The following is a 25,006-nucleotide window of genomic DNA, read 5'->3' as shown; positions in this document are numbered from 1 at the left end:
AGAAGCCCGTGACTGAGTAGGAGCAGAATGTGTGTGTGTCAGTGTGTTGAACGAATAACCATGTTAGTGATTCATGCGCGCATAGTCAGGCCGGTTTGAGAGAAGTTCACTGCTTAGTGGTCAAAAATATGTGAACACCCCCTCTTTTGACAAACACAGACTCTTTCTGTCAGGTGAGTCTGATTAGGCCTCTGCTGCTCCCAGAATGCTTTGCAAGACCGCTGTTTTTGCTGGCATGTTTATTTTTACAGTTCAAAAGGAAAAGGCCGCGTCTGGTCTGGTCTGTATGTCTTTGTGTGCGTACAGTATCGTTAGAAGGGGCGCATTGCAGAAGTTTGCAGCTACACACTGTGGTTTGACTTGAGTTGAGCTCTGTCAAAGCCTTTGACTTTGACAGGAAGTGTATATTAGAAAAAAGTGAGCCTTGCAGCTGCGTGCCGTAAAGCGAGATGAGTGCGAAACGGCGGGTTGTGATTGTCCCCTCCACAAACACCACAGTTACCTATTTAAAATGATTTTGGTGCAAAATTACTTTTTAATAGTGCATAAAATGTTTTACTGAGAATACTAAATGGTTTTAATATAGCTATCCAAAAGTGACCTTTATTTAAAGTTTTAAAAAAACTGTATTAGTTTTTACAGTTGAAATCAAAAGTTTACACACACCTTGCAGAATCTGCAAAATTATTTTTTTTAAAACTACAATAAGGGTGATCATACAAAATGCATGTTATTTTTTTATTTAGTACTCACCTGAATAAGGTATTTCACATAAAAGATGTTTACATATAGTACACAAGAGAAAAATCCTTCAGGTCCCACAAATTCTTTGGTTTTTCAGCATTTTTGTGTATTTGAACCCTTTCCACAGTGCATTGCGGGGGGTGAAAACTTTTGGAATTTAAAGATCAGGGTAAATTTAACTTATTTTGTCTTCTGGAAAACATGTAACTATCTTCTGTAGCTTCAGAAGGGCATTACTAACTCAAAAAATATGATATTTAGGCAAAATAGGAAGAATGTACACTTTCTCATTCCGTTCAAAAGTTTACACCCCTAGGTCTTAATGCATTGTGTTTCCTTCTGCAGCATCAGTGAGTGTTTGAACCTTTTGTAATAGTTGCGTAGTTGCACCAGTCAGCTAAACGAATTTCCTGTAGGTCAATGTTAATTTCTACCAGGGATGCAATGCCTCCAACGCGAAACGATTGGATATGACTGGTTATGTTCGGCTGTCATTGGTTCATGTGATAAATCCTGCCTCTTGTGTTCATTCGCGTTCTGCATTTGTGAATCAGTCTGAATGAACAATATAATGGCGTTAATGGAAAGACTCATTTAAAAAAAGTAAGTAAACAACACACACATTTAGATATTTTTAGTGTTTTAGTGAGTAATCAGCTTTTTAAAATGTAAAGTAAATCTCTATGTCTGTGACCAATATTTACAGAGCTTTGATAACTGATGACTCGCAAAATTCAAAAATAGTTCAAAGTTAACTATTAAAAAGAACAGCTGAACATACGTTTACAAATAAAATGTTTGAACTGTTACTGCAGTGAGTTATTATTTTAATAAATGTAAAATGCTAAAGAACACTAACTTGATGAGATTCTGCAGTCATTACTCATGAATGTGTTTTTGTGTCTGTATGATCCTCGCCATTGTTCTTGCTCAAGTTTCATCGTTGACCTACTATGTGATCTCCAGCTGTACTTTGGCCCCTAGGGGCCTGGTTTTAATGCGTTTCCATGGCAGCAGCACCATAAGGTATACAGGTAGACCATTACACATATGCTATACTGTCTATGCCTTAATTAGGCTGGTGATGATGGAGCTGCATCTACCTTGTTGCAGATTGTTTACCACTCTCTAACCGAAACCAAGTGTGGTTTGAATCATTGGTTAATAACGGTTCAACCTTTTAGATAGGAGCTCCAGTAACCACAAAAACATAATACAGGATTACAGATCTTTTATCGCCGATGGTACTCTATGCTAAAAACAGTAGTTGCGGTAATGCTCTCTTCTGAACACTGTGATATCAGTTCATCAGCTCCATGCTGATGGCTGGCACGGACCGATCCCAATCACACAGTAGGACTTTGTGAGATGTGTAGTCTAGAGATGACCCATCAATCAATGGGACCTTCTGTCTGCTAACAGTGACAGAGAACTTAGCACACTAACAAACAGTATATATTGTTAATGCTAGGCCTGGATCTGTTTGATAATCAATTCATTTTCCAAATCTTATCCAGTGCTGTCCTTCAAAGAGTGTCAGATTAAATTATATATAGTGTATGCTAAACGTTAGTGCAAAAATAGCTTTAGATATACTATTATACTATACTATTATAATAATGACAATATATTAAAAACTATGCTGTATCATTTTCTTATTTTTTTTTAACGCAGAGAATTTTGCGTTATGAAAATGAGTTTGTATTTGCCTTTATGTTCGTCAGTGTTAAAACCATTGAAGAAGAAACCCTTCCATGTTTCATTTCCGATTTAAAAAAAAAAAAAGAAAGTATGCAAAAGTACAAAGACCATACCTGTGTTATTTTTGAAAATGGTTTAAATAACTTAAGTTGCCAAACCACAAGCTAAATACTAACTCTTAAATGTTATGATGCCCTGCAACACACACACACACACACACACACACACTTCCTTTTCTAAACATAGTAAAATGCTCTGTTGTGATACCATTACTTAGAGTTTTGATTGAAATGATAGCATTTGGTTTCTTTGTTGTGCTGAAGTGGATTGACATTGACATGCATGGACACTTTCAATTAAATATTTTAAGTTTAATCTATTTTCTGGTCCACCAGTTAGACTAGTCCACCAAACCAGAAGGAACCATCATAAACCAGCCTGAGCTAGCATAAACTTCTTCTGATCTTTTTAGCAGGTTGGCTGCTGTGTGCTCTTTTCATCGTAAATGACTTGATAAGGGAGTTATGGCAGAGTGAATGGAATTTTGTTTTCAGGGTTTTCGTCTTGGAAAGAATGTTTCTGGGATACACACAGATGTGTATTCACACACACACACGAGAAGCAACACAATACAGACATTGACAGGATCCAGTGTGTGATATGCTCCTCAAGGTCAGCTTTTATTTGCTATTGAGGGCTCTGTCCTTTCAATCTCTCTGGTTATCTCCTGGCTTGACTGCAGATGTATGTTTGAGAGAGTGTGTGTACATACTGGTTTTAGTTCTCAGTAGCATTCTTTCTTTCTTATACTTCCCTTATTTCCAGGGAAAAACAGCTTTTTTTAGATATATATATAATTTTAGATAAGCTTTTTTTTTTTTACATATATAAGATGTAATGTAAGGTGTCCGTTTCAGTTCAAAATACCCCACAAATCATTTTGAAAATGCCTATTTTGAGTGGGAACACACTGTTTTTTTACGCATGGCTCTTTAAATGCAAATTAGCTACTGGTCCCGCCTCCTTTTCAAGAATAGGGCTGTGCCTTTATAGCTCGTAGCTCAGAATGCTCTGCCAAAAAACGTGTTTGGTTACAATTATCATGTCTGTAGTGCTGAAATCATGTTTTTAAAGCCATATCAGTTTTAAACTTCTAATATAGGGTTTTCTGAGTGAACACATCAGAAGCACACACACAGAAAGTGGCTGTCACACGGCGTGTGAGTACGAAACTAAGTTCACTTTCATGTCTTATTGTGCTTAAACTGTTTATGTTAAAAACACACAAAACATGTCTGCGAGGGTGAACAACTGGGAAAGAAACTGGATCTGTGTGGCATCAGCGTAATATACAGTAAACAAATCAATAAATCCACTGCTCTCTTGTCTGCTCTGAGGCTGGGACTCTAAATAGTGTTCTGTGCTCATCTGTGCAAGCAACGACAGAATAGTTAGCATACTTGGCTTAAACTTTTGCTATGGCATTAGTACTGGTACACACTTGTCGCTACTTGCAGAGAAATACTTACCAAAATAAATTTACTGAATTGTTCTTTTTCACGTTTTTTTTAGGTTGGTAGCACTGTGGACCCGATTATATCTCATAAAAAGTCAGATTTTCATGATACGTCACCTTTAAGTCACATTGTGTGCTGTTTTAGCTTATATTTTGTCTTATTTTGCTGTGACTTAACTCCACTTCCATAACAACAATTTACAGAAAACGATTTCCACGATGTTCATGTCTTTATTTCTTCAGTTGTAAAGAAATTATGTTTTTTGAGGGAAACATTTTAGCATTTTTCCCCATATAATGGACTGATATGGTGCCCCGATTTTGAACTTTCAAAATGCAGTTTAAATGCGGCTTCAAACGATCCCAAATGCGGTTGTAAACGATCCCAGTCGAGGATGAAGGATCTTATCTAGCGAAACGATTGGTTATTTACATTAAAAAATACAATTTAAATATGTTTTATTCTCAAATGCTTGTCTTGCCTTGCAGTCCTTGAACTCTGTGTATTCTGGCTCAAGACAGTTAGGGTATGTCGAAATATTCCAACCGTATTTTCTCTCTCAACTTCAAAAATCATTTCAAAATCATCCTACATTATTGCAGAAGTTCCGACCCAGTCTTTGCAAAGTGAACATGCAAAGAAGATCAAACACCCTTAACAAAAAAGGGTAAAACAGTGATATAGGATGGTTTTGAAGTTGAAGGAGAACATGAGATGGGAGTTTTTCGACATACCCTAACTGTCATTAACCGGAACAAAAACGGTTCAGGCAGAGCAAGACAAGACGACCTTTTGGCATTAAAAAGTATATAAATTGTTTTATTTTTATTAAAATAACTGATCGTTTCGCTAGATAAGACCCTTCTTCCTCGGCTGGGATCATTTACAACTGCATTTGGGATCATTTGAAGCCACATTTAAACTGCATTTTGAAAGTTCAAAATCGGGGCACCATAGAAGTCCATTATATGGAGAAAAATGCTGAAATGTTTTCCTCAAAAAACATAATTTCTTTACGACTAAAGAAAGAAAGACATGAACATTGTGGATGACAAGGGGGTGAGTAAATTCTTTGTAAATTGTTGTTCTAAAAGTGGACTTCTCCTTTAAGGCCTACACACTAGTGTATTTCTAAAAGTTAGCAAAATTAGCTTTTAGCAGTGCTGTATATGCATTACAGTGTTTCTCCTCCTAGAAAACCAGAAATGCTGATTCTATTTTAAGTGTCACATTTAGGTACAAATAAGCAAATGCTTTAATGACTACGGATGCACATACTGTAAGTGATGCGCAGGTGCAAATGCCTGACCAAATTAAAAATGCGCTGTGTAAATAAGTTCAGACCACTCATTTCGGTTGACAGCTGTTAATGCACAATCACCATTTTAGATTGACTAACTGTAATACTCTATGTGTTTTCTATTTGAACTGAAAGCATATATCTAGGCTATGTTTCAGAGCAAAACGCAAAACTGTGACCTTTCATTCACTGACACGCTTCACTCGGCAGAGCTAGAACCGGCAGTGCATATCCTCGTCGGAAACCCACCAAAATAAAAACTTGCTGATTTTAAAAAGTATATTAGAATCATATAGTATAAAAATATGCATTTACGTCCAATTTTTTTGTATTAAAGGTCTGCTGATGCATGATGCAACACGTTATTGTGGTAGAATATCATTTCTAAATGCATTTTTGCTGCTAGCTTCTCGTTTCACGCCTAGACTCTTGCTTGCTCACTCTCTCTGCTTTAGTTTATCTCTCTCTCGCACACTTACGCAGTCATCATAAAGAAAGCTACTATAACTTTATTTAATTCCCTGGCTGATAACTTTTTCTGCACATTATTTAGAAAAGAAAATCGCATTTTCCTGTGTGAGAGACACTTCCTGGTTTGTGTGTTAGGATAAGTGTGTTACGATAAGTTTCCATTTTAATTAGTTTTTAAAATTTCATGGGTTTTGGAAACTTGTATGAAATAGCTGAAAAAATATAGCTTTTAGTGTGTTTTGTTGAATGTTAATGAGGTTTTGAACTGATTTGAGGATTTTCTGAAGGATATGTGAAGATTGGATGTTTTGTTATACTAATGAAGAATTTAATTAATTGATGAAAGTGAATCCGTGTGAATCCAAAATGAGAAATTTATGGCGTGTAGTCGATATCTAGTCATCTGTATGTGTTTATACACTCCTAAATGTTGATAAATTCACTTATAGCTTTTTACGTATTTAAAATTAAGGAGAAATGGACCAAAAATATTGATTATCTTTGTTGACAGGACTTTTACGTTTTGTTCTACATGTAATGTTAACCACAGACTTTATTTTTATGTTATCCATATCTGCTCTTGTAAAAACCCTTTAGGGATTGCTTGAAAATGCTATTAATTATTAAAATAAAGACAAGTGCTTCCATCCTGTCTAAACTTCCTGTTTCAGTAAGAAGTATGTCACCACAGGAAAAAGAACTGCATATATATATTAAACCATCGCGTGGGGTCTTTAGGGCCGGAATTATACTGTATGTAGACATGAGTCAGATTTAAAATATTTAAGCCGTGCTCTTGAAAATGTAGTTGAGATTTATGATGCATTTTTAAATATTGTCCACCTGCAAGCTGACAGCTTGATCTGCAAGTATGAAGCATCCAGCAAGTAGATAGTCAGTTCTTATTCTTCTGAATAAATAAGCATGTCAGAGTGAGAGAGTAAAACACGCAGAAAGAACTTGCAGCGAGAGCAGAGCGAGATAACATGCAGGAAATTGAGAAAGGATGACAGCTCTGTGTGAGCCAAGAGATGCTCGAGATCTTGCTCTGCAGTTCTCTTAACCTTTGCACGGGCCTTAAAGACAGATGCCTTAAATTCGCAGTTTGAACAGAGGAGAGAACGAGGAGGGTAGAGCGATCATTATGCACTTAAAATTACTGTCACTTTATAGCTCATTGCATATGAGCTCTCCAAACAACCCCAGACCATATCAGGCAAAGGTTGGTTTGCTATCCACAGGATGATTTGCATAGATATTGTCCATTACAATACAATGCACTTCATTTTTGCTTAACTTCTGCATAATTGCTAACCTTTATGATCATTACAGGTTGCCAAGTCCAGAAAAGATGAGCGTATTGTTGCATATTTGGAATGAGGAGTATTTTAAAAACAATAATGAGCTAGGTCATTCTCCTCTATGTAATGGTTTAACCAGATTTTACTAGATTGCTATACTGTAAAATGATTTGTAAAAGTGAAGGCATTTTATTCATTGTAATAAATACGGCAGTGTTCAGGTGAACTGGATTCCAGAAAGTTTTTTATTTTATTTTATTTTATTTTATTTTCCTTGTAAAAAAAAAATACAATATTTTTAAAATACTATTTTAAATATTAGTATATATTACTTATATATTAGTAAATATGACTTCTTTTCTTCTTATTATTGTTGTTATTACTATAATTGTTTAAAATAGTTCATATTTATATTTTTGTTCATATTCAGTATTTTAATTTATTTTATTTCATTAAGATTCATGTAATGAAAAGTAAACATACATTACATTTATAATAAATACTGTAGTGTTCAGGTGAGCTGGATTCCAAGAAGTTTTTATTTTATTTTATTGTATTGTATTTTATTTTTCACGTAAAAATACATTTAATATTTTATTTAAAATATATACATATTTAAAATATTACTCTTTTTTTGTTATTGTTGTTATTACTGTTATTGTTTGAAATGTTAATATTTATATTTTTGTTCATATTCAGTATTTTATTTTATTTTTTATTATGATTCATGTAATAATAATTACACATACATTACGTTATAATAAATACTGCAGTGTTCAGGTGAGCTGGATTCTGACATTTAATTTAATTTAATTTTTGTTATGATTCATGTAATAAAAAATACACTTAATATTCTATTTAAAATATATACATAATTTTTTAAATAGTAATTAAAATGTTCATAGTTTTATTATTATTGTTGTTATTACTGTTATGGTTAAAAATTTCCATATTTATATTTTTATTCATATTTAGTATTTTTATTTATTTATATAAAAATATGTATATTTATATATTTTTTTATTTTATTTTTTTATGACTCATGTAATAAAAATTACACATACATTACATCATAATAAATACTGTAGTGTTTAGGTGAGCTGGATTCCAATTTTTTTTAAATTATGATTCATGTAATAAAAAATACACTTAATATTCTATTTAAAGTATATACATATTTAAACTATTATTTAAAATGTTCATATTTTTATTATTGTTTTTATTACTATTATTGTTTAAAATGTTCATATTTTTTTATATTTACTGCTATTAATAGTAGTAGTACTTACAATAGCAATTCTCCCTTGCATAATATTTTTACAAAATCACTTATGTTTTCAAGTTCAACGTGGACTTCATGTGTATTAAACGGACATAAACAAAATAGATAATTAAATAATTAATCACAATGATTTGATTTACAGTTAATCACCAGCCACATTTTCACAGCTTTGACAACTCTAGTGGAGGGAGAGAGAAGTGCAGTGCAGACAGAGCAGCTACTTCTGCTAACAGACGGACAAACAGATGGAGAAGTGTTTTAAGTGTGTGTGTGTGTGTGTTAGAGGTTGAGTCTGAGTCACTGTACGGCCCATCCAGGAAATGATTGCCTCTCTGCTCTGCTGCACTAAGGCCTGCATCACGCCTCTCTGTCTGTCTGTCTCTGTCTTACACACACACACAGAGTGTATGAGAATGAACTACAGCTCCCTCTAGAGTTTCTATGCCTTAAATGCCCCATTTCTATTTTTAGGAGCTAAAGAAAGACTCGAAAAAAGAGGTGAAGAAGGAGTCCAGTTTGGCCGGATCCAAATCAGACCTGTCCAATGGCAGCGCCAGCCCAAAATCAGAACCCAGCCTCAGACCTGCCAAGAAAGGTAGCGTATCTGATCCGCTCCTGATCTGAAGAGTAGTCCAGTGCTTACTCAGCACAATACACCCACACAAACACACCCTCACTCTCACAGGACAGGATTTGGGGGTGGTTAAAGTTTCCGTCGATCGAATATTCAATTAAACAGAGATCTGGCTCAAGTTTGCTTCTGGCAAATGAAAAGAGTGATAGTTAAGTCAAAAAATACCATCGGAGAGACTCTCAAGCCTTCGTAAATTTGCCAAGTCACCCATAGAGGTCCAAAATACGTCTGTCAGACGGGTCATAATGGGATTATGTGTGTGTAATTGAGCCTTTGAGAGTAAGTACAGTATTACTCTCCTCAGGCCAGAAACCATTTACTCCTACTGCTTCCTGTGTGTGATGTTACGTAATTAAACATTATTAAATCTCCAGAACTTAGATAATTACGGAAACTTAACGTACTGTCGTTTGGGGACACTGTGTGAGTGTATTGTCAAATTGAATTAAATACAAATGCATGATTAAAAAATAATGAAACAACAGTAGGACACATACTTTGACCTTGTAAAAATTACTGCATCTTGTGAAGATATAATGACTTTCAGTATTTTTACTAAATAATGTTACGTACATAATTAAACAGTTAATTAAAGGGATAGTTCACCCAAAAATAGAAATTCTGTCATTAATTACTCACCTTCATGTCGTTCCAAACCCAACCTTTGTTCATCTTTAAAACACTAATTATGATATTTTGGATGAAATCTGAGAGCTTTCTGAAGTGTTGCCAAGTCTGCGATTTTCCTGTGGAATTGGGCTACCGTTGTCGCAGTTAGTCGCACCTTGACAAAAAAAGGTGTATTTTACCCCTGGAATGCAATTTTAATGGGGAATCCCCTTCAAAACATGATTGGGCTAGTTTTGAGTAGCAATTGGGTGGGGGTTTTTTGTGAAAACCTGGCAACCCTGGCTTTCCGACCCCATAGACGTTCAAGGCCCTAAAAGGCAGTAAGGACATTGTTAAAATAGTCCATGTGACATCAGTGGTTCAACTGTAATAGAGCTATAAGATGCTATGACAATACTTTTTGCACGTTGTGGTACTCTTATGAATGTGCGTCGAAGACATGGAAGAGAAGAAATTGTTGAATACTCGTTATTTTTGTTTTCTTTGCACACAAAAAGTATTGGCATAGCTTTGTAACATTACGGTTGAACTACTGATGTCACATGGACTGTTTTAACAATGTCCTTACTGCCTTTTTGGGCTGTTTGAACATTTCAGATGCATTACCGTCTATGCAGGGTGAGAAAGCTCTCAGTTTTGATGAAAAATATCTTAATTTGTGTTCCAAAGATGAACAAAGGTCTTACGGGTTTGGAACAACATGAGGGTAGGTGAGTAACAATAGAATTTTCATTTTTGGATGAACTGTCTCTTTAAGTAAATAAATAAGGTAACAAAACCCTGATCTGCCAGATACCATTTTCACTATCCTGCTTAAAAATGGGACAGATACTCAGACGGTTTCTGAAACATGACCTTTGTTTACAGCCCTCAATTTACATCACCTGATTTTCAGACAACAGCGCTCGTGTTGGTTCATGTGACTTTAATTTGTTTTGCAGATAGACATGTTGGCAATGTGAAGCAAAATATGTGTGTCTCCTTTGTTTCTACAAAGTATTAAGTCTTAAAATCTTCAGACATTCTCACTTGTGCTTTATGGCATCAAGATAATAATATCAGTAGCTGAGAGCTGGATTGCCCATGTTCTCTATTCTGTAGAGAACTGAAACCCTGGGTATCTCTTGTCAGAGACTATTTGTTGTCGTAAGCCACAGAGGTCTGTGTGATCAGTGAGTAGTCTTGGAGCAAAATGCTTAGCTAATTGTTTAGCGTAAACTAAAGGGAGGAGAGACACCTAGTGCTGGAATGTGTAAGTGCAGCACTGTTTTCAACATAGATAACAGCAATGTTTTTAGCAATGATTTCTAAAGGATCATGTGACACTGAAAACTGAATGATCTTGAAAACTCAGCTTTGACATCACAGGATTAAATTAAAATTTAAAATATATTAAAATAGAAAGCAGTTCTTTTAAATTTTAAAACATTTAACAGTAGTATTGTTTTTACTGTATTTAAATCTTACTGACCTCAAGCTTTTGAAAGATTAAAAACATAAATTTTCATAATTTATCCGTGTTTCATGTAAACAGGTGAGGCAATCAGAAAAAGGCGCTGCAAAGCTGCCTTTAGCTACGCTCCACAGAATGAGGATGAGCTTGAACTGAAGATCGGAGATGTTATTGAGATTGTGGGAGAGGTGAGTACTGCATAACTATAAGTTCTAGTCACATTATGATATGAAGTCAGAAATTTACATGCACCTTACAGAATCTGCAAAATGTTAATTATTTTAGCAAAATAAGAGGGATCATACAAAATGCATGTTATTTTTTATTTAGTACTGACCTGAATAAGTCACCTGAATAAGAATTTCACACAAAAGAGTCCACAAGAGAATATAATGGTTGAATTTTTAAAAATGACCCTGTTCAAAAGTTTACATACACTTGATTCCTAATACTGTGTTGTTATCTGAATGATCCACAGCTGTTTTTTCAGCATGTTTGTGTATTTGAATCCTTTACAACAATGACTCTATGATTTTGAGATCCATCTTTGAGGACAACTGAGGGACTCATATGCAACTATTACAGAAGGTTCAAACACTCAATAATGCGTCAAAAAAGAAGTATGATGCATTAAGAGCTGGGGGTGAAAACTTTTGGAATTTTAAGATGGCTAAATTTGACTTATTTTGTCTTCTGGAGAACATGTAAGTATCTACTGTAGCTTCTGAAGGGCAGTACTAAATGAAAAAAAAAAAAAAGATATTTAGGCAAATATAAGAAAAATGTACACATCCTCATTCGTTCAAAAGTTTTCACCCCCCCGGCTCTTAATGCGTCGTGTTTCCTTCTGGAGCATCAGTGAGCGTTTGAACCTTCTGTAATAGTTGTAAATGTATGAGTCCCTCAGCTGTCCTCAATGTGAAAAGATGGATCTCAAAATCATACAGTCATTGTTGGAAAGGGTTCAAATACACAAACATGCTGAAAACAAGAATAGCGGGCAGTTTAACGTGTTTTGTATAATCCCTCTTATTTTGATAAAATAATTAACGTTTTGCAGATTCTGCAAGGTGTATTTAAACTTTTGACTTCGACTGTGTTTTTCAAATATAGAGCCTCTTATTTATTTGTAGTGCTTGAAACCGCTTCTGTCTGTGTTTGTTGGCTCAGGTGGAGGAGGGATGGTGGGAAGGCGTTCTTAATGGCAAAACTGGGATGTTCCCTTCTAACTTCACCAAGGAGCTGTCGGCCGAGGCTGAGGATCTGACCCCACAGGACGACACACGCAGCACACGAACCAGTCAGTCTGCATCGCACACTCATTTGACCACATCTAAAACTGTTTCCTCATCTTACCAGCTACATGTCTGTGAAGATTTACAGACATCCAGGTCATGATAAAATGGAATGGATTTTTTTTTTTTTTGAGCATGTTCTTTTTTGTTTCTTAACTTCATGACATATTGTCTTATTGAAGTGCTAAACGATCAAGCAAGCAGATGGTGAAACATGAAAGTTTCATCCCATCGCATATGACTACGTGATTCACACCATTAGGCAAGCAACTCCCACAGTAATTTGCAAGTCTTGTGATGTTAGAGAGTAAAACAAGGTTAAGTGTGGGGGAATCTCCACCTCCTCCCTACGGCTGATGAAGTCACTTGGATGAGTGGAGAAATAAATTTAATACGTGGAAGAAATGCATCCAGATGCTTTAAAATAAGTTTGACACATTAACCATTCACTTCTTCCCCTAATTTTAACCAGTGAAAATTATTCATTTTAATTAGATTAATTAAAAATTAAATTAAAATTGTAATATTAAATCGAATTAAATATTAAATTAAATGAAAAATGAATAAAAAAAACTAATTTTATTACAAAACAAATGAAATGGCATGTGACCATCAACCGACGACAGAGAACTGTGAAATGTGCAAATGTGTTTTGAAATTATTTAAATATTTTCATAAAATCTAAACGAAATATTTAGGTCAAAGGGATTTGACTGACAAAATTTTTGGGGATTTTAATTAATATTATTTACACTGCTGTTGATAAGATTTCTATTTATATATGTGTGTGTGTGTGTGTGTGTGTGTGTGTGTGTGTATATATATATATATATATATATATATATATATATACGTGTGTATATATATAATTTTTTTTTAAGAAGTCTTTCACACCCACCAAGGCTACATTTATTTGATCACAACATTTTAAAAAAGTGAGATTATGAACATTTTTACAATGTAAAATAACTTTTATATTTTAAAATAGCATAAATCAACAATCATTATGATATGTTGAATTGATGCTCAAGAAACCTTTATTATTATCATTGTTGAACACAGGTGTGCTGCTTACTTTCTTTGTTGATTGTTGATTTTTGTTTTTTTTCAGGATTTTTTGATGAATTTGAAAATTAAAAAGAACAGCATTTATTTGGAATAGATTTAATAACAATATAAATGCATTAACTGTCAGTTCTGATCATTTTAATGCATCCTTGCTTAATAAAATATTAATTACTTTTAAACCCCAGACTTTTAAACAGTACTATATATTAATTAATAGTTATTTATATAAATATTTTTAAAATAAATTGTGTTCATTAACATTCATCTTAACTGTGACATTGAAATTTATATCAAGGATTGTGAAATGTCACTTGTAAAACCAATACCAGCTAAATTTCGCAATGTCAGTGTCACAGCTAAAGTGAAAGGGATAGTTCACCCGAAAATAAAAATTCTGTCATTAGTTACTCACCCTTGTGTCGTTCCAAACCCGTAAGACCTTTGTTCATCTTCAGAACACAAATTAAGATATTTTGATGAAATCCGAGAGATTTTCTGAGCGGTTCAAGGCTCAAAAAAGTTATATTATATAACTTTATATTCTGCGTGTAAAGAAAACAAGATCAAAATTTCATCAAAATATCTTCATTTGTGTTCTGAAGATGAATGAAGGTCTTACAGGTTTGGAATGACGTGGGTGAGTAATTAATGACAGAATTTTCATTTTTGAGTAAACTATCCCTTTAATCTGCGATTGGCGAGTTTCCCTGGACAGATTGTCTCTAACAGTTCAACTGTGAAGAATGCTGCATGCAAAGGTGCATGCAAATGCTCAAATCCTCCTTTGAAACATGTTTGTGTATCTGCAGGTGTGAAGGACAGCACCGGCTCAGAGAGTGATGGTGGTGACTCCAGTAGTTTACGGTCTGACACTGGTAGTGTGTCCTCCAGCTCTGAGATTCAGCCCAAAAAGGTTCGGGGCTTCGGCTTCGGGGACATCTTCAAAGACCAGCCCATCAAGCTCCGCCCACGATCCGTCGACATGGACAGTGAGGGAGATAAGGTGAGCTTGTATTATTGGAGACTTTATTTTTAATGAAGCAAAAGTGAAGTGTATGTGTGTTTCTCGGATTTTACGACTCTCTTCCTCAGTAATTACAGTAAGGCCGTCTGTATTTTGGTCCCCTGCGTTCACTCTGCCTTTGGCCCCACAGTCTTTTGTTCATTAAAATCTTTCCGTCTTCCTGTCCCACTGAGAACGGCATGCATCCCTTTGCTCATTTGCTCATTTTCTCTAACCATCGTTGGCTCTCATTATTAGTCCCACATATAATTTATGTCTTTCATGTCTTTTCCAAACATTGTTTTGTTGTATTTTTTTTTTTTTTTTGTGGGTTTGCGTTATTGCGGAAACTTTGTGTTTGGTATATGTGTTTTTTTTTTTTTTTCTCAAGTTCTTGCTCAGATGTGAGAGTCAGTGTGGTTAGGAAGTCAATGGTTAGGTGTGTGAAATTGCAAAGTAGCATACTATGTATACTATTCTACAGTACACAGTAGGTACCAAACGTATGTGAATTCATTTGATTTCTATTGATGGTTCTATTCATATTGATTCCTTTAAACGTATCTGTGTTGCTCAATTTTGGATAGTTAATTATGCATGCAAATTTCTTCCTATTTTTACATTTAGATTACCTGCCATCATCTATCACTTAATGTGAATCTGTAAAAACACAAATAATTTAGTAATGCTGCTAAATGTAATATTTAGTAAATATTAAAATGAATATTCATTTTTCATACTGTGCATTATTTTATAATTAATTTGTTTAACTAGTTGCATGAAAAAAATTTAATATATGTAAAATAAATATTTATTGGTTTAAAATGGCATATGCTGCCCTCATTATTGTACTCAGTAGGGCTGCAAAGTGATTAATCGTGATAATCACATTCAAAATAAAAGTTTGTTTACATAGTGCACATGTGTGTGCGCTGTGTATATTTATTATGTATATATAAATACACATACATACATACATGTATATATTTAAAAAAATATTTGTATATATTTATACTTGTATGTGATTTCTATCATATATTAATATAAATATGCAAAACATATGTTTCCTTAAAGGGGTCATCAGATTGCTAAGTTGATATGATTCTTTAGGGTCTTAATGAAAAGTCTATAATATACTTTAGGTAAAAATTCTCAATGGTAGTGTAAAACAACACCCTCTTTACCTTGTCAAAATGAGCTCTGCAAAAGTCGTCCCATTATAAGGGATTGTTCCTTTAAATGCAAATGAGCTCTGCTCACCCCGCCCCTCTCTTCTCTCTGTGGAGTGACGAGCCTGTTTATTTTAGCCGTGTTTAGCTGCTAAACTTCCAAACTAGCACGTTATTAGGACAGACGATCGCAAAGATTCATAAAAAACCCTTACGCTTACTTCTGCTATAAGTAAAGCTGTATCACGAATGATTTGCGCGAACATAGATGGATATATGTAGATTGGGAGTCGCATTCCCTTCACAAACAAACGTAATCCACTGCATCTTCAGTGGCTCAGATTTCGGGAGTAAATAACTACCACCTTGTTATTATTACATCCAGCAACACAACACCTCAATCACTCAATCGGAGATATTCTTGTCTAACTTACATCCCTGCTCCGGCACTGAAACAATGGAGGTCGGACTGTTACAGCTGATCTGAGGTAAGACGCTCATGTCAGTCAACTATCGTGGAAGCGGCCTCTGAGAATGGCTCGATTTGAAAAAGGGGCTATTATTTTTCCAGATTAATTAAAACCACTGCATGGATTTTTATAAACAAGCTTTCATTCTTAATGTGATTAATCACGATTAATCATTTTGCAGCCCTAGTACTCATAATGCACTGAATTAAACATACAACATAATGAGGTCATGTGACAACGGTGTGACGTAATGCTGTTTAAAAATGTTTAAAGTTGTATATTACGGTTTTAAATGGTAATTAAAGAAATAGGTGGCATTATGCAGTAGGCAAGTACTTCAAATATAACATTTGTGCGTGTGTGTAGAGGAAGATAGCACACAAATAGCTGATCTGGTATTCTCGGTTGCTCAGAAAGGAAGTTATTATCAAGGAGGTGTTTATGGGACGTCTTCCGCACTTTGTCTCTTAGTCTCGCTTTGTTCAGTACGAAAGTAAAGGAAATCTCTCCGGATTGTCTCTGAATATCTATTTTATATTCTTGGGCTTAGCTCTTCCACCTGTTAGAGACAATTTTCTACTTTGCAAAGCAAGTGATCAATGGAATATGGAAATGCAGTGTCGTTTACAAGCTGTAGGTTTACCCATATACAAATTTACCACACCCTGACATGGCTCTCTTTCCATATCCACCCCACTCCTCCTCTCTTCCTCTCTCTCTCTGAGTGGTTTCCTGACTTCAGCGCTGTTTTAAAGCAGAAGTAGGGCTTGTAAGACTGTAAGAGACTGTCATGACTCAGGGGGGAGTGAACCGTGGTTAGACTGAAAGCTTGTTGGAGGTTCCTGTTGCAGGCAGGACGTGTGAACACAGATGTAGGCATTGTCCGTTTCTGAAGGATTTTTTGGTCTATTTGCGAAAAGGTAAATATGAGATCTGTTTTTGTCTGCATCTCTTGCTCTGTCTGTGTTAATGATGTAAAACTGGATAGTGAGCTGTTAAATACGATGACCGAGATGCGTTTCCTTTCGTGTTGTGGTAGTTTGGCCTTCGAGACAGGGCATTATGGGTGTTCTGTGGGTGGAAGTCACCGTAGGGTCTTCACAGAGCTGACATGAGGCCTTTGAGATGAGCAGTGCAGCCAGATGCTGTAATGATGTTCCTATTATGTTGTTTAAACATTTGGCTGCCACATGGTGCTTGTTAGTGCGACTCCATTATGACTGCTTTAAATGAGAGAAAAAGGAAGAGAGGGAGGAGGAGGAAGAGTGGGTGAGATTTTTTTTTTTCCCTCAGCGAACACAGCAAATGTGTGTGTTAAGGGAGCGCAGGATGTTAAAGAGCTTGTTGTATGTCGGGTTGGATTGATTCCCTGCCATGTTTGTGGAACGACTGTGGCTCCCCTGCCGGAAAGAGGCCAGATAAACAGAGCCAAATGGACAGTATGCTATTCACACATGTATGTTTGAATTCACTGGGCCCCTGACAGCTCTTTATGGCCTCAGAAGATTATTGCAGATTTTCAATTAAATGCATCAGTTTTTGCAAGAATGTTGGAGGAAATAGTGGCCCCCTCATCAGGGTTGAAGTCAGTGTTCCTTCTTTCCCTCATTGACAGCCATAGACGTCGACTAAAAGTATGTTCAACTGTTCTTTTTTTAGTTTTTCGGATCATCAGCCAAAGCTTGGTAAAATTGGTTACAGATACAGAGATTTACTTTAAGCTTCACCAAGCTGATTACTTACTAAAAACTCCCACAGTTTGTTTTCATGCCATTTTAACTCTTATTTTGATGTAACTAAGTAGGTATATCTAAGTGTGTGAGTTGTTTACTTACTTTTTAAAATTAGTCTTCCCATTAACGCCATTATATTGTTCATTTAGACTGATCTGCGAATGCGCATGAGCCAATCAGCCGAATATGACCAGTCATAACGAATCATATTGCGATTGAGGCATTGCCTCGTCTCACATGACTTACCTCTATTTATTCTCAATTACCCCCCAACAAACTCACTGCACGCTTTAGGGAGTCTGTTCAAACTCAGTGGACTCAGGGAAGACAAGAGACGGGGATTCCCACTATAACCTTACCTGCTGTTTTCGCTGTTCTACAATGTTTTTTTAGAAAAACAAGTGATTTATACACTTTTTAATGTTATATTTTGATAATAGTGTCATTTATTCCTCATGTTATATATTGTTCCTTGAATAAATGTATGTACAGTTGAGATCAAAAGTTTACATCCTCCTTTCAGAATCTGCAAAATGTTAATTATTTTACCAAAATAAGAGGGGTCATATAAAATGCATGTTGTTGTTTTTTAGTACTGACCTGAATAAGATATTTCACATAAAAGATGCTTACATATAGTCCACAAGAGAAAATAATGGTTGAATTTATAAAAAATTACCCGTTTTAGAAGTTTACATCCCCGTGATTCTTAATACTGTGTTGTTACCTGATCCACAGTTGTGTTTTTTTGTTTAGTGATAGTTGTTCATGAGTCCCTTGTTTGTCAAGACAGTTAAACTCCCTGCTGTACTTCAGAAAAATCCTTCAGGTCCCACAGATCCTTTGGTTCTCCAGCATTTTTGTGTATTTGAACCCTTCCCAACAATGACTGTATGATTTTGAGATCCATCTTTTTACACTGAGGACAACTGAGGGACTCATATGCAACTATTACAGAAGGTTCAAATGCCCACTGATGCTTCAGAAGGAATAACGATGCATGAAGAGTAGGGGTGTAAGAAAATAACGATACACGTGTGTATCGCAATATTTTGTTTGGCGATACTGTATCGATTCTCAAAAACAGAATATTGATATTAAAAAAAAAAAAAATCATACAAGATTCATGACAGTTGCTTCGTTTTGAGCTTATGTCCTGACCGCTAGTTTGCAGTCTTCTTTTCTCTGAACAGTGACAAGAAATACTAGCATAAGGGCACGCCGCTAATGAGTTAATGGAGGATGAAAGAATAGTTCCTGCTCTCGCCTTGGTGTAAAGTGTGGTGTTTCGGCCAAAATTTTGGCTTTTGAGGTACCGTTCGCTCCAGGCCATGGCAAGCAGCGGAACCGTCGCACTGCCATCACCCGCCTGTGCATGCGCCCCTGCCGCATCCTGTTTTCGCGCCACTTGCTCTCATGGCTGTTTTGTGCAGTCGGGGCAGGTCTCAGCAATTCCACGCAGAGCATAATTACAAACTGAAAAACTTGCGAAATCCAAAACTTTTGAAATTCTCAGAACAAAAAGGTTCTTAGAATGTCCGATATCTGTATTTATTTTATTGTTTTACAATTCTTTTGTTGTCTTTAGGAATCCAGTAAGCACTTTATTTTTTATTGATATTAAGCAGATGTAATTCTTGGACATGGTTACAATTGTAAACTTAAATTGTAAAGCAGGGTCTAAATATATATATATGGTCTGTTTATAAAAGCTTACATTTTATACGTTTAATAACTAAAGAATCTTGCAAGCACTTTATTTTCCCCCTTTACTCGTACTGCACAAAATTCAATAACACTGAATGGTTTGCATATGGTGGTGTGTTCTTAATTACAGCCTTCCTAAAATTATGTCCTATTCATAAAATAAGAAATACCCTTATATATCGCCTTGTTTACAATATTGCAGTGTATCTCAACATATCATATCGCAACCCCCTGTATCGTGATACGTATCGTATCGCCAGATTCTTGGCAATACACAGCCCTAATTAAGAGCTGGGGGGTGAAAACTTTTGAATAGAATGGAGATGTGTACATTTTTCTTATTTTGCCCAAATATCATGACTTTCACATGTATATATTGCCATTATTATGTAATCAAAATGAAAATGATTATTGCTAATCTTAACTGACAATGTCAAGTTACTTTAATGTGATAAGGATTTATGCTGATATCGTCCAAAACCACACTTTGCCAAGGGTGTTTCCAAACTTTTGGAGGGCGGTGTATATTTTAAATTGTAATAATATTTCACAATATTACCTTTTTTATTTAACATTAATTTTTGTGTATTTATGTATTTTTTACTATATTTAATACAAGTATCTGATTCTCCTCAGCCTCAAATGGTGAAGAAAGTCGTTCCAGCTGTTGCCCAGGAAACCATGAAGACAGAGCCTGAGAATAAGGCCAAAGGTAACAGGATTAGTTGTTTACGTACTCAAACTGTATGCAAATATGACATAATTGTTTCTTGTACTGACTTGCGACTGTGAAAATTCAAATTACAGCGAAGGAGTTTTGCAAAGTAATTTTCCCATACGAAGCTCAGAACGAAGATGAGCTGTCAATCAAAGAGGGAGATATCGTTACGATTGTCAGTAAGGTGAGTTTGGTGATTACAACTCAAAATAACATCTCATACATCCTAAGTTTCTCTCCAGATAACTTAACAGTATGCTATACATCAAATATGCTCTAATTGACATTTACGCTTTCTGCGTGGTTGAACAAATTGTTACTGACATCACATCTAGTCTCTTCAGAACACAAATAGAATGATCACATGTGTTTTCGCTGTGTGTAGGAGTGTGCAGACGCTGGTTGGTGGCTCGGGGAGCTGAACGGCAAGCAGGGAGTGTTTCCAGACAACTTTGTCAAGTTATTCATTCCTGAGGTAGAAAAAGAGGTAAGATTTTCTTTGTCTCTCACTGACACACTTCAGCGGGGAGCTCCAGTCTTTATGACAGCGGGCCTCAGTCTCTGAGTGAAGGCAGAGCTGTGGTAAACACACACACACGCTCCCCTCTGCCCTGTACCTTTGCCTCCCTCTTCACCCTTTGCCTGATGTAGCAGCATGTCGTTTGATCTTTTAGTGCTGTTTGGCCTGAAGGGTTTTAAAGGGCGATCTGTTTTAACGAGTGCATCTAAGTGTTTTAATAGGTGTACTGTGTGTTTTAACTGTGTGTGTGCTTACAGAGACCTAAGAAACCTCCTCCACCTGCAGCACCAACCTCAAAACAGATCACAGGTAACAAACTCCTCTTCTTTCTGCATTTTTTCTTTATATCCTCTCAGTATGCAAGCCTACATGCCCATCTGTGACTGTTTTTCTGCTCGATTTGTTTGCATATGTCGATGTATGAACATTCACAAATAGAAATCAAACAAGTTTAATCATCTGAAAATGACAGCTGGGCTTCGTTCAAAATGATGCTACCATACTACATGTACCATTTTTGATATGACTAGCCAGATGACTTGCTACGTATGTTAAATTGTGTAGTGTATATTCAAAGCATTGTATTCCACAATGCAAAAGACTTGACCTTCCATTTCAAGTGTGACAAATGGAATCAAGGATTGAATAATCATTTGTTTCTGTCACTAAATTAAACATGCGATGGGGTCACATGAAGTCATATAAATATAATGTAGCATTCCATAGTTAAAAACAGGTTTTAAAAAAAATCATGATATTATATTATATTATATATTAAACAGTCATGTCTCTTTAAGTGATTTCTGGCTCCTCCTTGTGGTGGGTGAATCTATCAGCAGTCTGTTTAATGATCATTGCAATCTATTCTCTGTCATTATACTCTTCGCTGGGCTGTGAATATGTGTAGGTGGAACCGGATTACCCAAAAAGTTTTTAAAATATAAATAGACAAGTTCTTCACAGCTTCCTGCAGAGGTTTTGAAACTCTGCCCACATAATCTTCATATTGATGCATCACGAAATGGGAGTGAGAGACAAAAGGGGGAATACAGAGATCACTCAGTAGTGACACTAGCAAATGGAATAGACTCATAGACAGATATTTAACTATTTTTTGCATTATCACTTATTATCAGTTATGAGTTAATATTGCTAAAATTGAGTGTTTATGTAATTTCGAAGATGTGCTTGCAATTAAATTGTTTAATTAGGTGTAAAAGTCTGAGCCCGCTAATGAAAATGTTTGTTTCCATCACAGATTATATTATCAACATTACATTTTGAGTAAAAAGTTGAATTGTATCATATTAACTAGGGCTGTCAAGTCCATTAATAGCGATTAATCACATCCAAAATAAAAGTTTGTGACTCTGGACCACAAAAACCAGTCATAAGGGTAAATTTTTCCAAATTCACTCATCTGAGGGTACAAAAAAATTTAAATCACCTTTGAAGTTGTCCAAATAAAGTTCTTAACATTGCATATTACTAATCAAATATTAAGTTTGGATACATTTACAGTAGCAATTTTGCAAAATATCTTCATGGAACATGATCTTTATGTATTATCCTAATGATTTTTGGCATAAAACAAAACTCAATCATTTTGACCCATACTATGTATTTTTGGCTATTGCTACAAATATACCCCAGGGACTTAAGACTGTTTTTTTGGTCCAGGGTCACATATGTGTGTGTGCTCTGTATACACATATACAATACAATACACATTATGCACACACACATATATTATGTGAACTGTAATTGACAAAGTTTTATTTTGGATGCGATTAATTGCAATTAATCGATTTGATAGCTTTAATATTAACCTTTCAGAATGTCTCAGTCATTTAAAACAGTTGTATAATCATGTTTCAGGTATAATCTAAGGGTATAATATAAAATAATATATCATATCATGTCGTATATAATTAGGGCTGTCAGACGATTAATCGCAATTAATCACATACAAAATAAAAGTTTGCCTAATGTATTTGTGTGTACTGTGTGTAATTATTAGGTATATATAAATACATATAAATTAATTTATATATTTAAGAGATATATGTTATGTACACATTTTTTATTTGTATATATAATATAAATGATAGAAAAATTATAGTAAATACATATACTTGTATACACACACACATAATTACACACAGCACACACATGTATTAGGCAAACTCAGACTTTTATTTTGTATGATTGATCCTCATTAATCATTTGACATCCCTAAATATAATATAATATAATGTTTTTTCATTACCTGTTTCAAAGTGCAGTGAATATGTTCTAGTTGTAAAACCTGATGATTATGTTCTCCAGCATGATTTAAGATGATTAAACAAATATCAGCAAGAAAACCTGAAGAAAGAAAACATTTTAATATGTTTAATACATAATAATAATAAATAATATATAAAATTCATTAGTGACCTATAAATAGTGCAGAATCTTTATCTGATTTTTCTTCATTTTATCGTAATGTTGTACATTTTTCAAAATGTCTGGCTTTAAATTTGATTTTGAATCCCAGATGTTCAATGTGGTCTCATACTTTTGACATGTTTCTTTGTCACTCTACCTGAAAGCTTGGCAATGATTCAGCTGTGCCCTATTGAACTCTCATGTTATGTGTATTGATCCCCAGACAAAAAGACAGAAGCTAAAAGGGTTCCACCAGAACGGCCTGAATCTCTCCCACACAGAGCTGAAGAAAAAGGTTGGTGATGTCTTTCTCACATGTATTAATTTGCACCGGTCAGAGCTAATTCTGTGACTTTGACCTTCTATAGCAAAACAAGCTCTGTGCTGCCTTTCCCTAAATGGTTTAGGTTGGCTTACTGCTTGTGTGTTTTCAAAGACTTCTTGTTTCTCTGAAGTAAACAGATGTCGGGATAACATTTTCCCTCTCTGCTTTGACAAACCCTCTCTTAGTTTCCTGTAAACAAACTTGTGTAACTTTTTATGCCCTTTAATAACGATGATGATGATTATGTGTAGGTGAGGAATCGAAGTTGGGTGAGATTGCTAAGCTGTCCCTCCCAGTTGTCCTTCCAAAGAAGCCTCTCCCCCCGAAGAACAACAACTCATTGAATCGACCATCATCTTTGCCACCCAAACGCCCAGACAGACCCGAGAGACCAGCTGTGCCCAATATACCGTCAGTCTCACACAAACACATATATCAGCATCACCAATACTAGAATAGATTCTCAGCTCATTATATACAACTATAAAAACTGTTTGTAGTAATGGTAATGTATGTCTTTTTTGAGTGTTTTGTGATGTTTTTTGAGGGATCTGGCTGATCTTTCTACTGACCCCTAGTGATTTCTGACTCAAATGTGCATTTTCCAGCCATGATTAATTCATTCCTAAGCTAAAAGTGTCTAATAATAGCAGGGTAATGAACAGTTACTAGGGATGGGACAATAAATCGATTCGTGGATCGATTCTGAGATCTTCCGAATATACCGCCATTCTCTTTGGAATCGATTCTAAGCTTAGATTTTAACAGCAGATGGCGCACTAATTTAGTTTTTATTTGCACACTCAAATGCTCATGAAGAAGAGTGCTGAAGAGAACTTGTGTGTTCGGCTGAGTTATGTAATTTCAACTCAGCTCAGAATTCCCTTCAACCTTTTCAAATTGTATAAATGATTATTTTAGGTTCAAGTGCATGTAAGGATTTGGAAACAAGCGGAGCATGGCTGTTTCTAAAGTGAGCAGTGCCATTTGCGATCAAATCTCGAATCAATGCTGAATCATTTCTCGATTCGCAATGATTTATCGTCCCATCCCTAACAGTTACCTCATAATATGATCGCATCATCACACATAAGTTATGATTAAATGAACTATGATGCATCATGATATATTATCCAAGTATCAGATGATATAATTCATGTTTACAAATAAATACAGAACATTATTTATCTGGCACGAAAAAGAGCCTCTGAGTTAGAATTAAAAAGACTTTTAACAGAATTTTTCACAAAATAAGTAATAAAATTAACATCTTATTCTATGGTAACATCATTTCATTGTTAAATGAACAACTTCTGTACCATGATTCCAGTGAATCTGTGAGTTGTTTTGTTTTTGAATGGATTATTTTAGAACAATCCAAGCTATTTTTTATGTGCAGTGATTCCACTGAGTCAGTGAATCATTTTACTTTTAAATGAATTCTTTTAGAACCATCCAAACTATTTCTGTGCAGTGTTTCCAATGAATCAAGTTATTTTATATTTGAATGGATTCATTCAGAATCAATCGAACAG

General features: G+C 35.2%; 1 protein-coding gene across 3 annotated transcripts in view; it reads left to right on the top strand.

Annotated features, from left to right (window-relative positions):
• sh3kbp1 (SH3-domain kinase binding protein 1) overlaps positions 1–25,006 on the top strand; it is a 62,678-nt gene that overhangs the window by 31,756 nt on the left and 5,916 nt on the right. For all 3 annotated transcript variants that reach the window (XM_051098033.1, XM_051098032.1, XM_051098031.1), the window contains exons 3-12: positions 8,788–8,911; positions 11,115–11,221; positions 12,204–12,333; positions 14,206–14,399; positions 20,115–20,190; positions 20,286–20,380; positions 20,582–20,683; positions 20,974–21,025; positions 23,370–23,441; positions 23,723–23,882. In XM_051098033.1, the coding sequence (XP_050953990.1) occupies positions 8,788–8,911; positions 11,115–11,221; positions 12,204–12,333; positions 14,206–14,399; positions 20,115–20,190; positions 20,286–20,380; positions 20,582–20,683; positions 20,974–21,025; positions 23,370–23,441; positions 23,723–23,882 (1,112 nt within the window). The remainder of the gene's footprint in view (positions 1–8,787; positions 8,912–11,114; positions 11,222–12,203; positions 12,334–14,205; positions 14,400–20,114; positions 20,191–20,285; positions 20,381–20,581; positions 20,684–20,973; positions 21,026–23,369; positions 23,442–23,722; positions 23,883–25,006) is intronic.

The sequence above is a fragment of the Labeo rohita genome, chromosome 24, assembly GCF_022985175.1.
Source record: "Labeo rohita strain BAU-BD-2019 chromosome 24, IGBB_LRoh.1.0, whole genome shotgun sequence".
Classification (NCBI taxonomy): Eukaryota; Metazoa; Chordata; class Actinopteri; order Cypriniformes; family Cyprinidae; genus Labeo; species Labeo rohita.
Note: the sequence above shows the minus strand (reverse complement) of the source record. Positions and strands in the feature narration are given on the sequence as shown.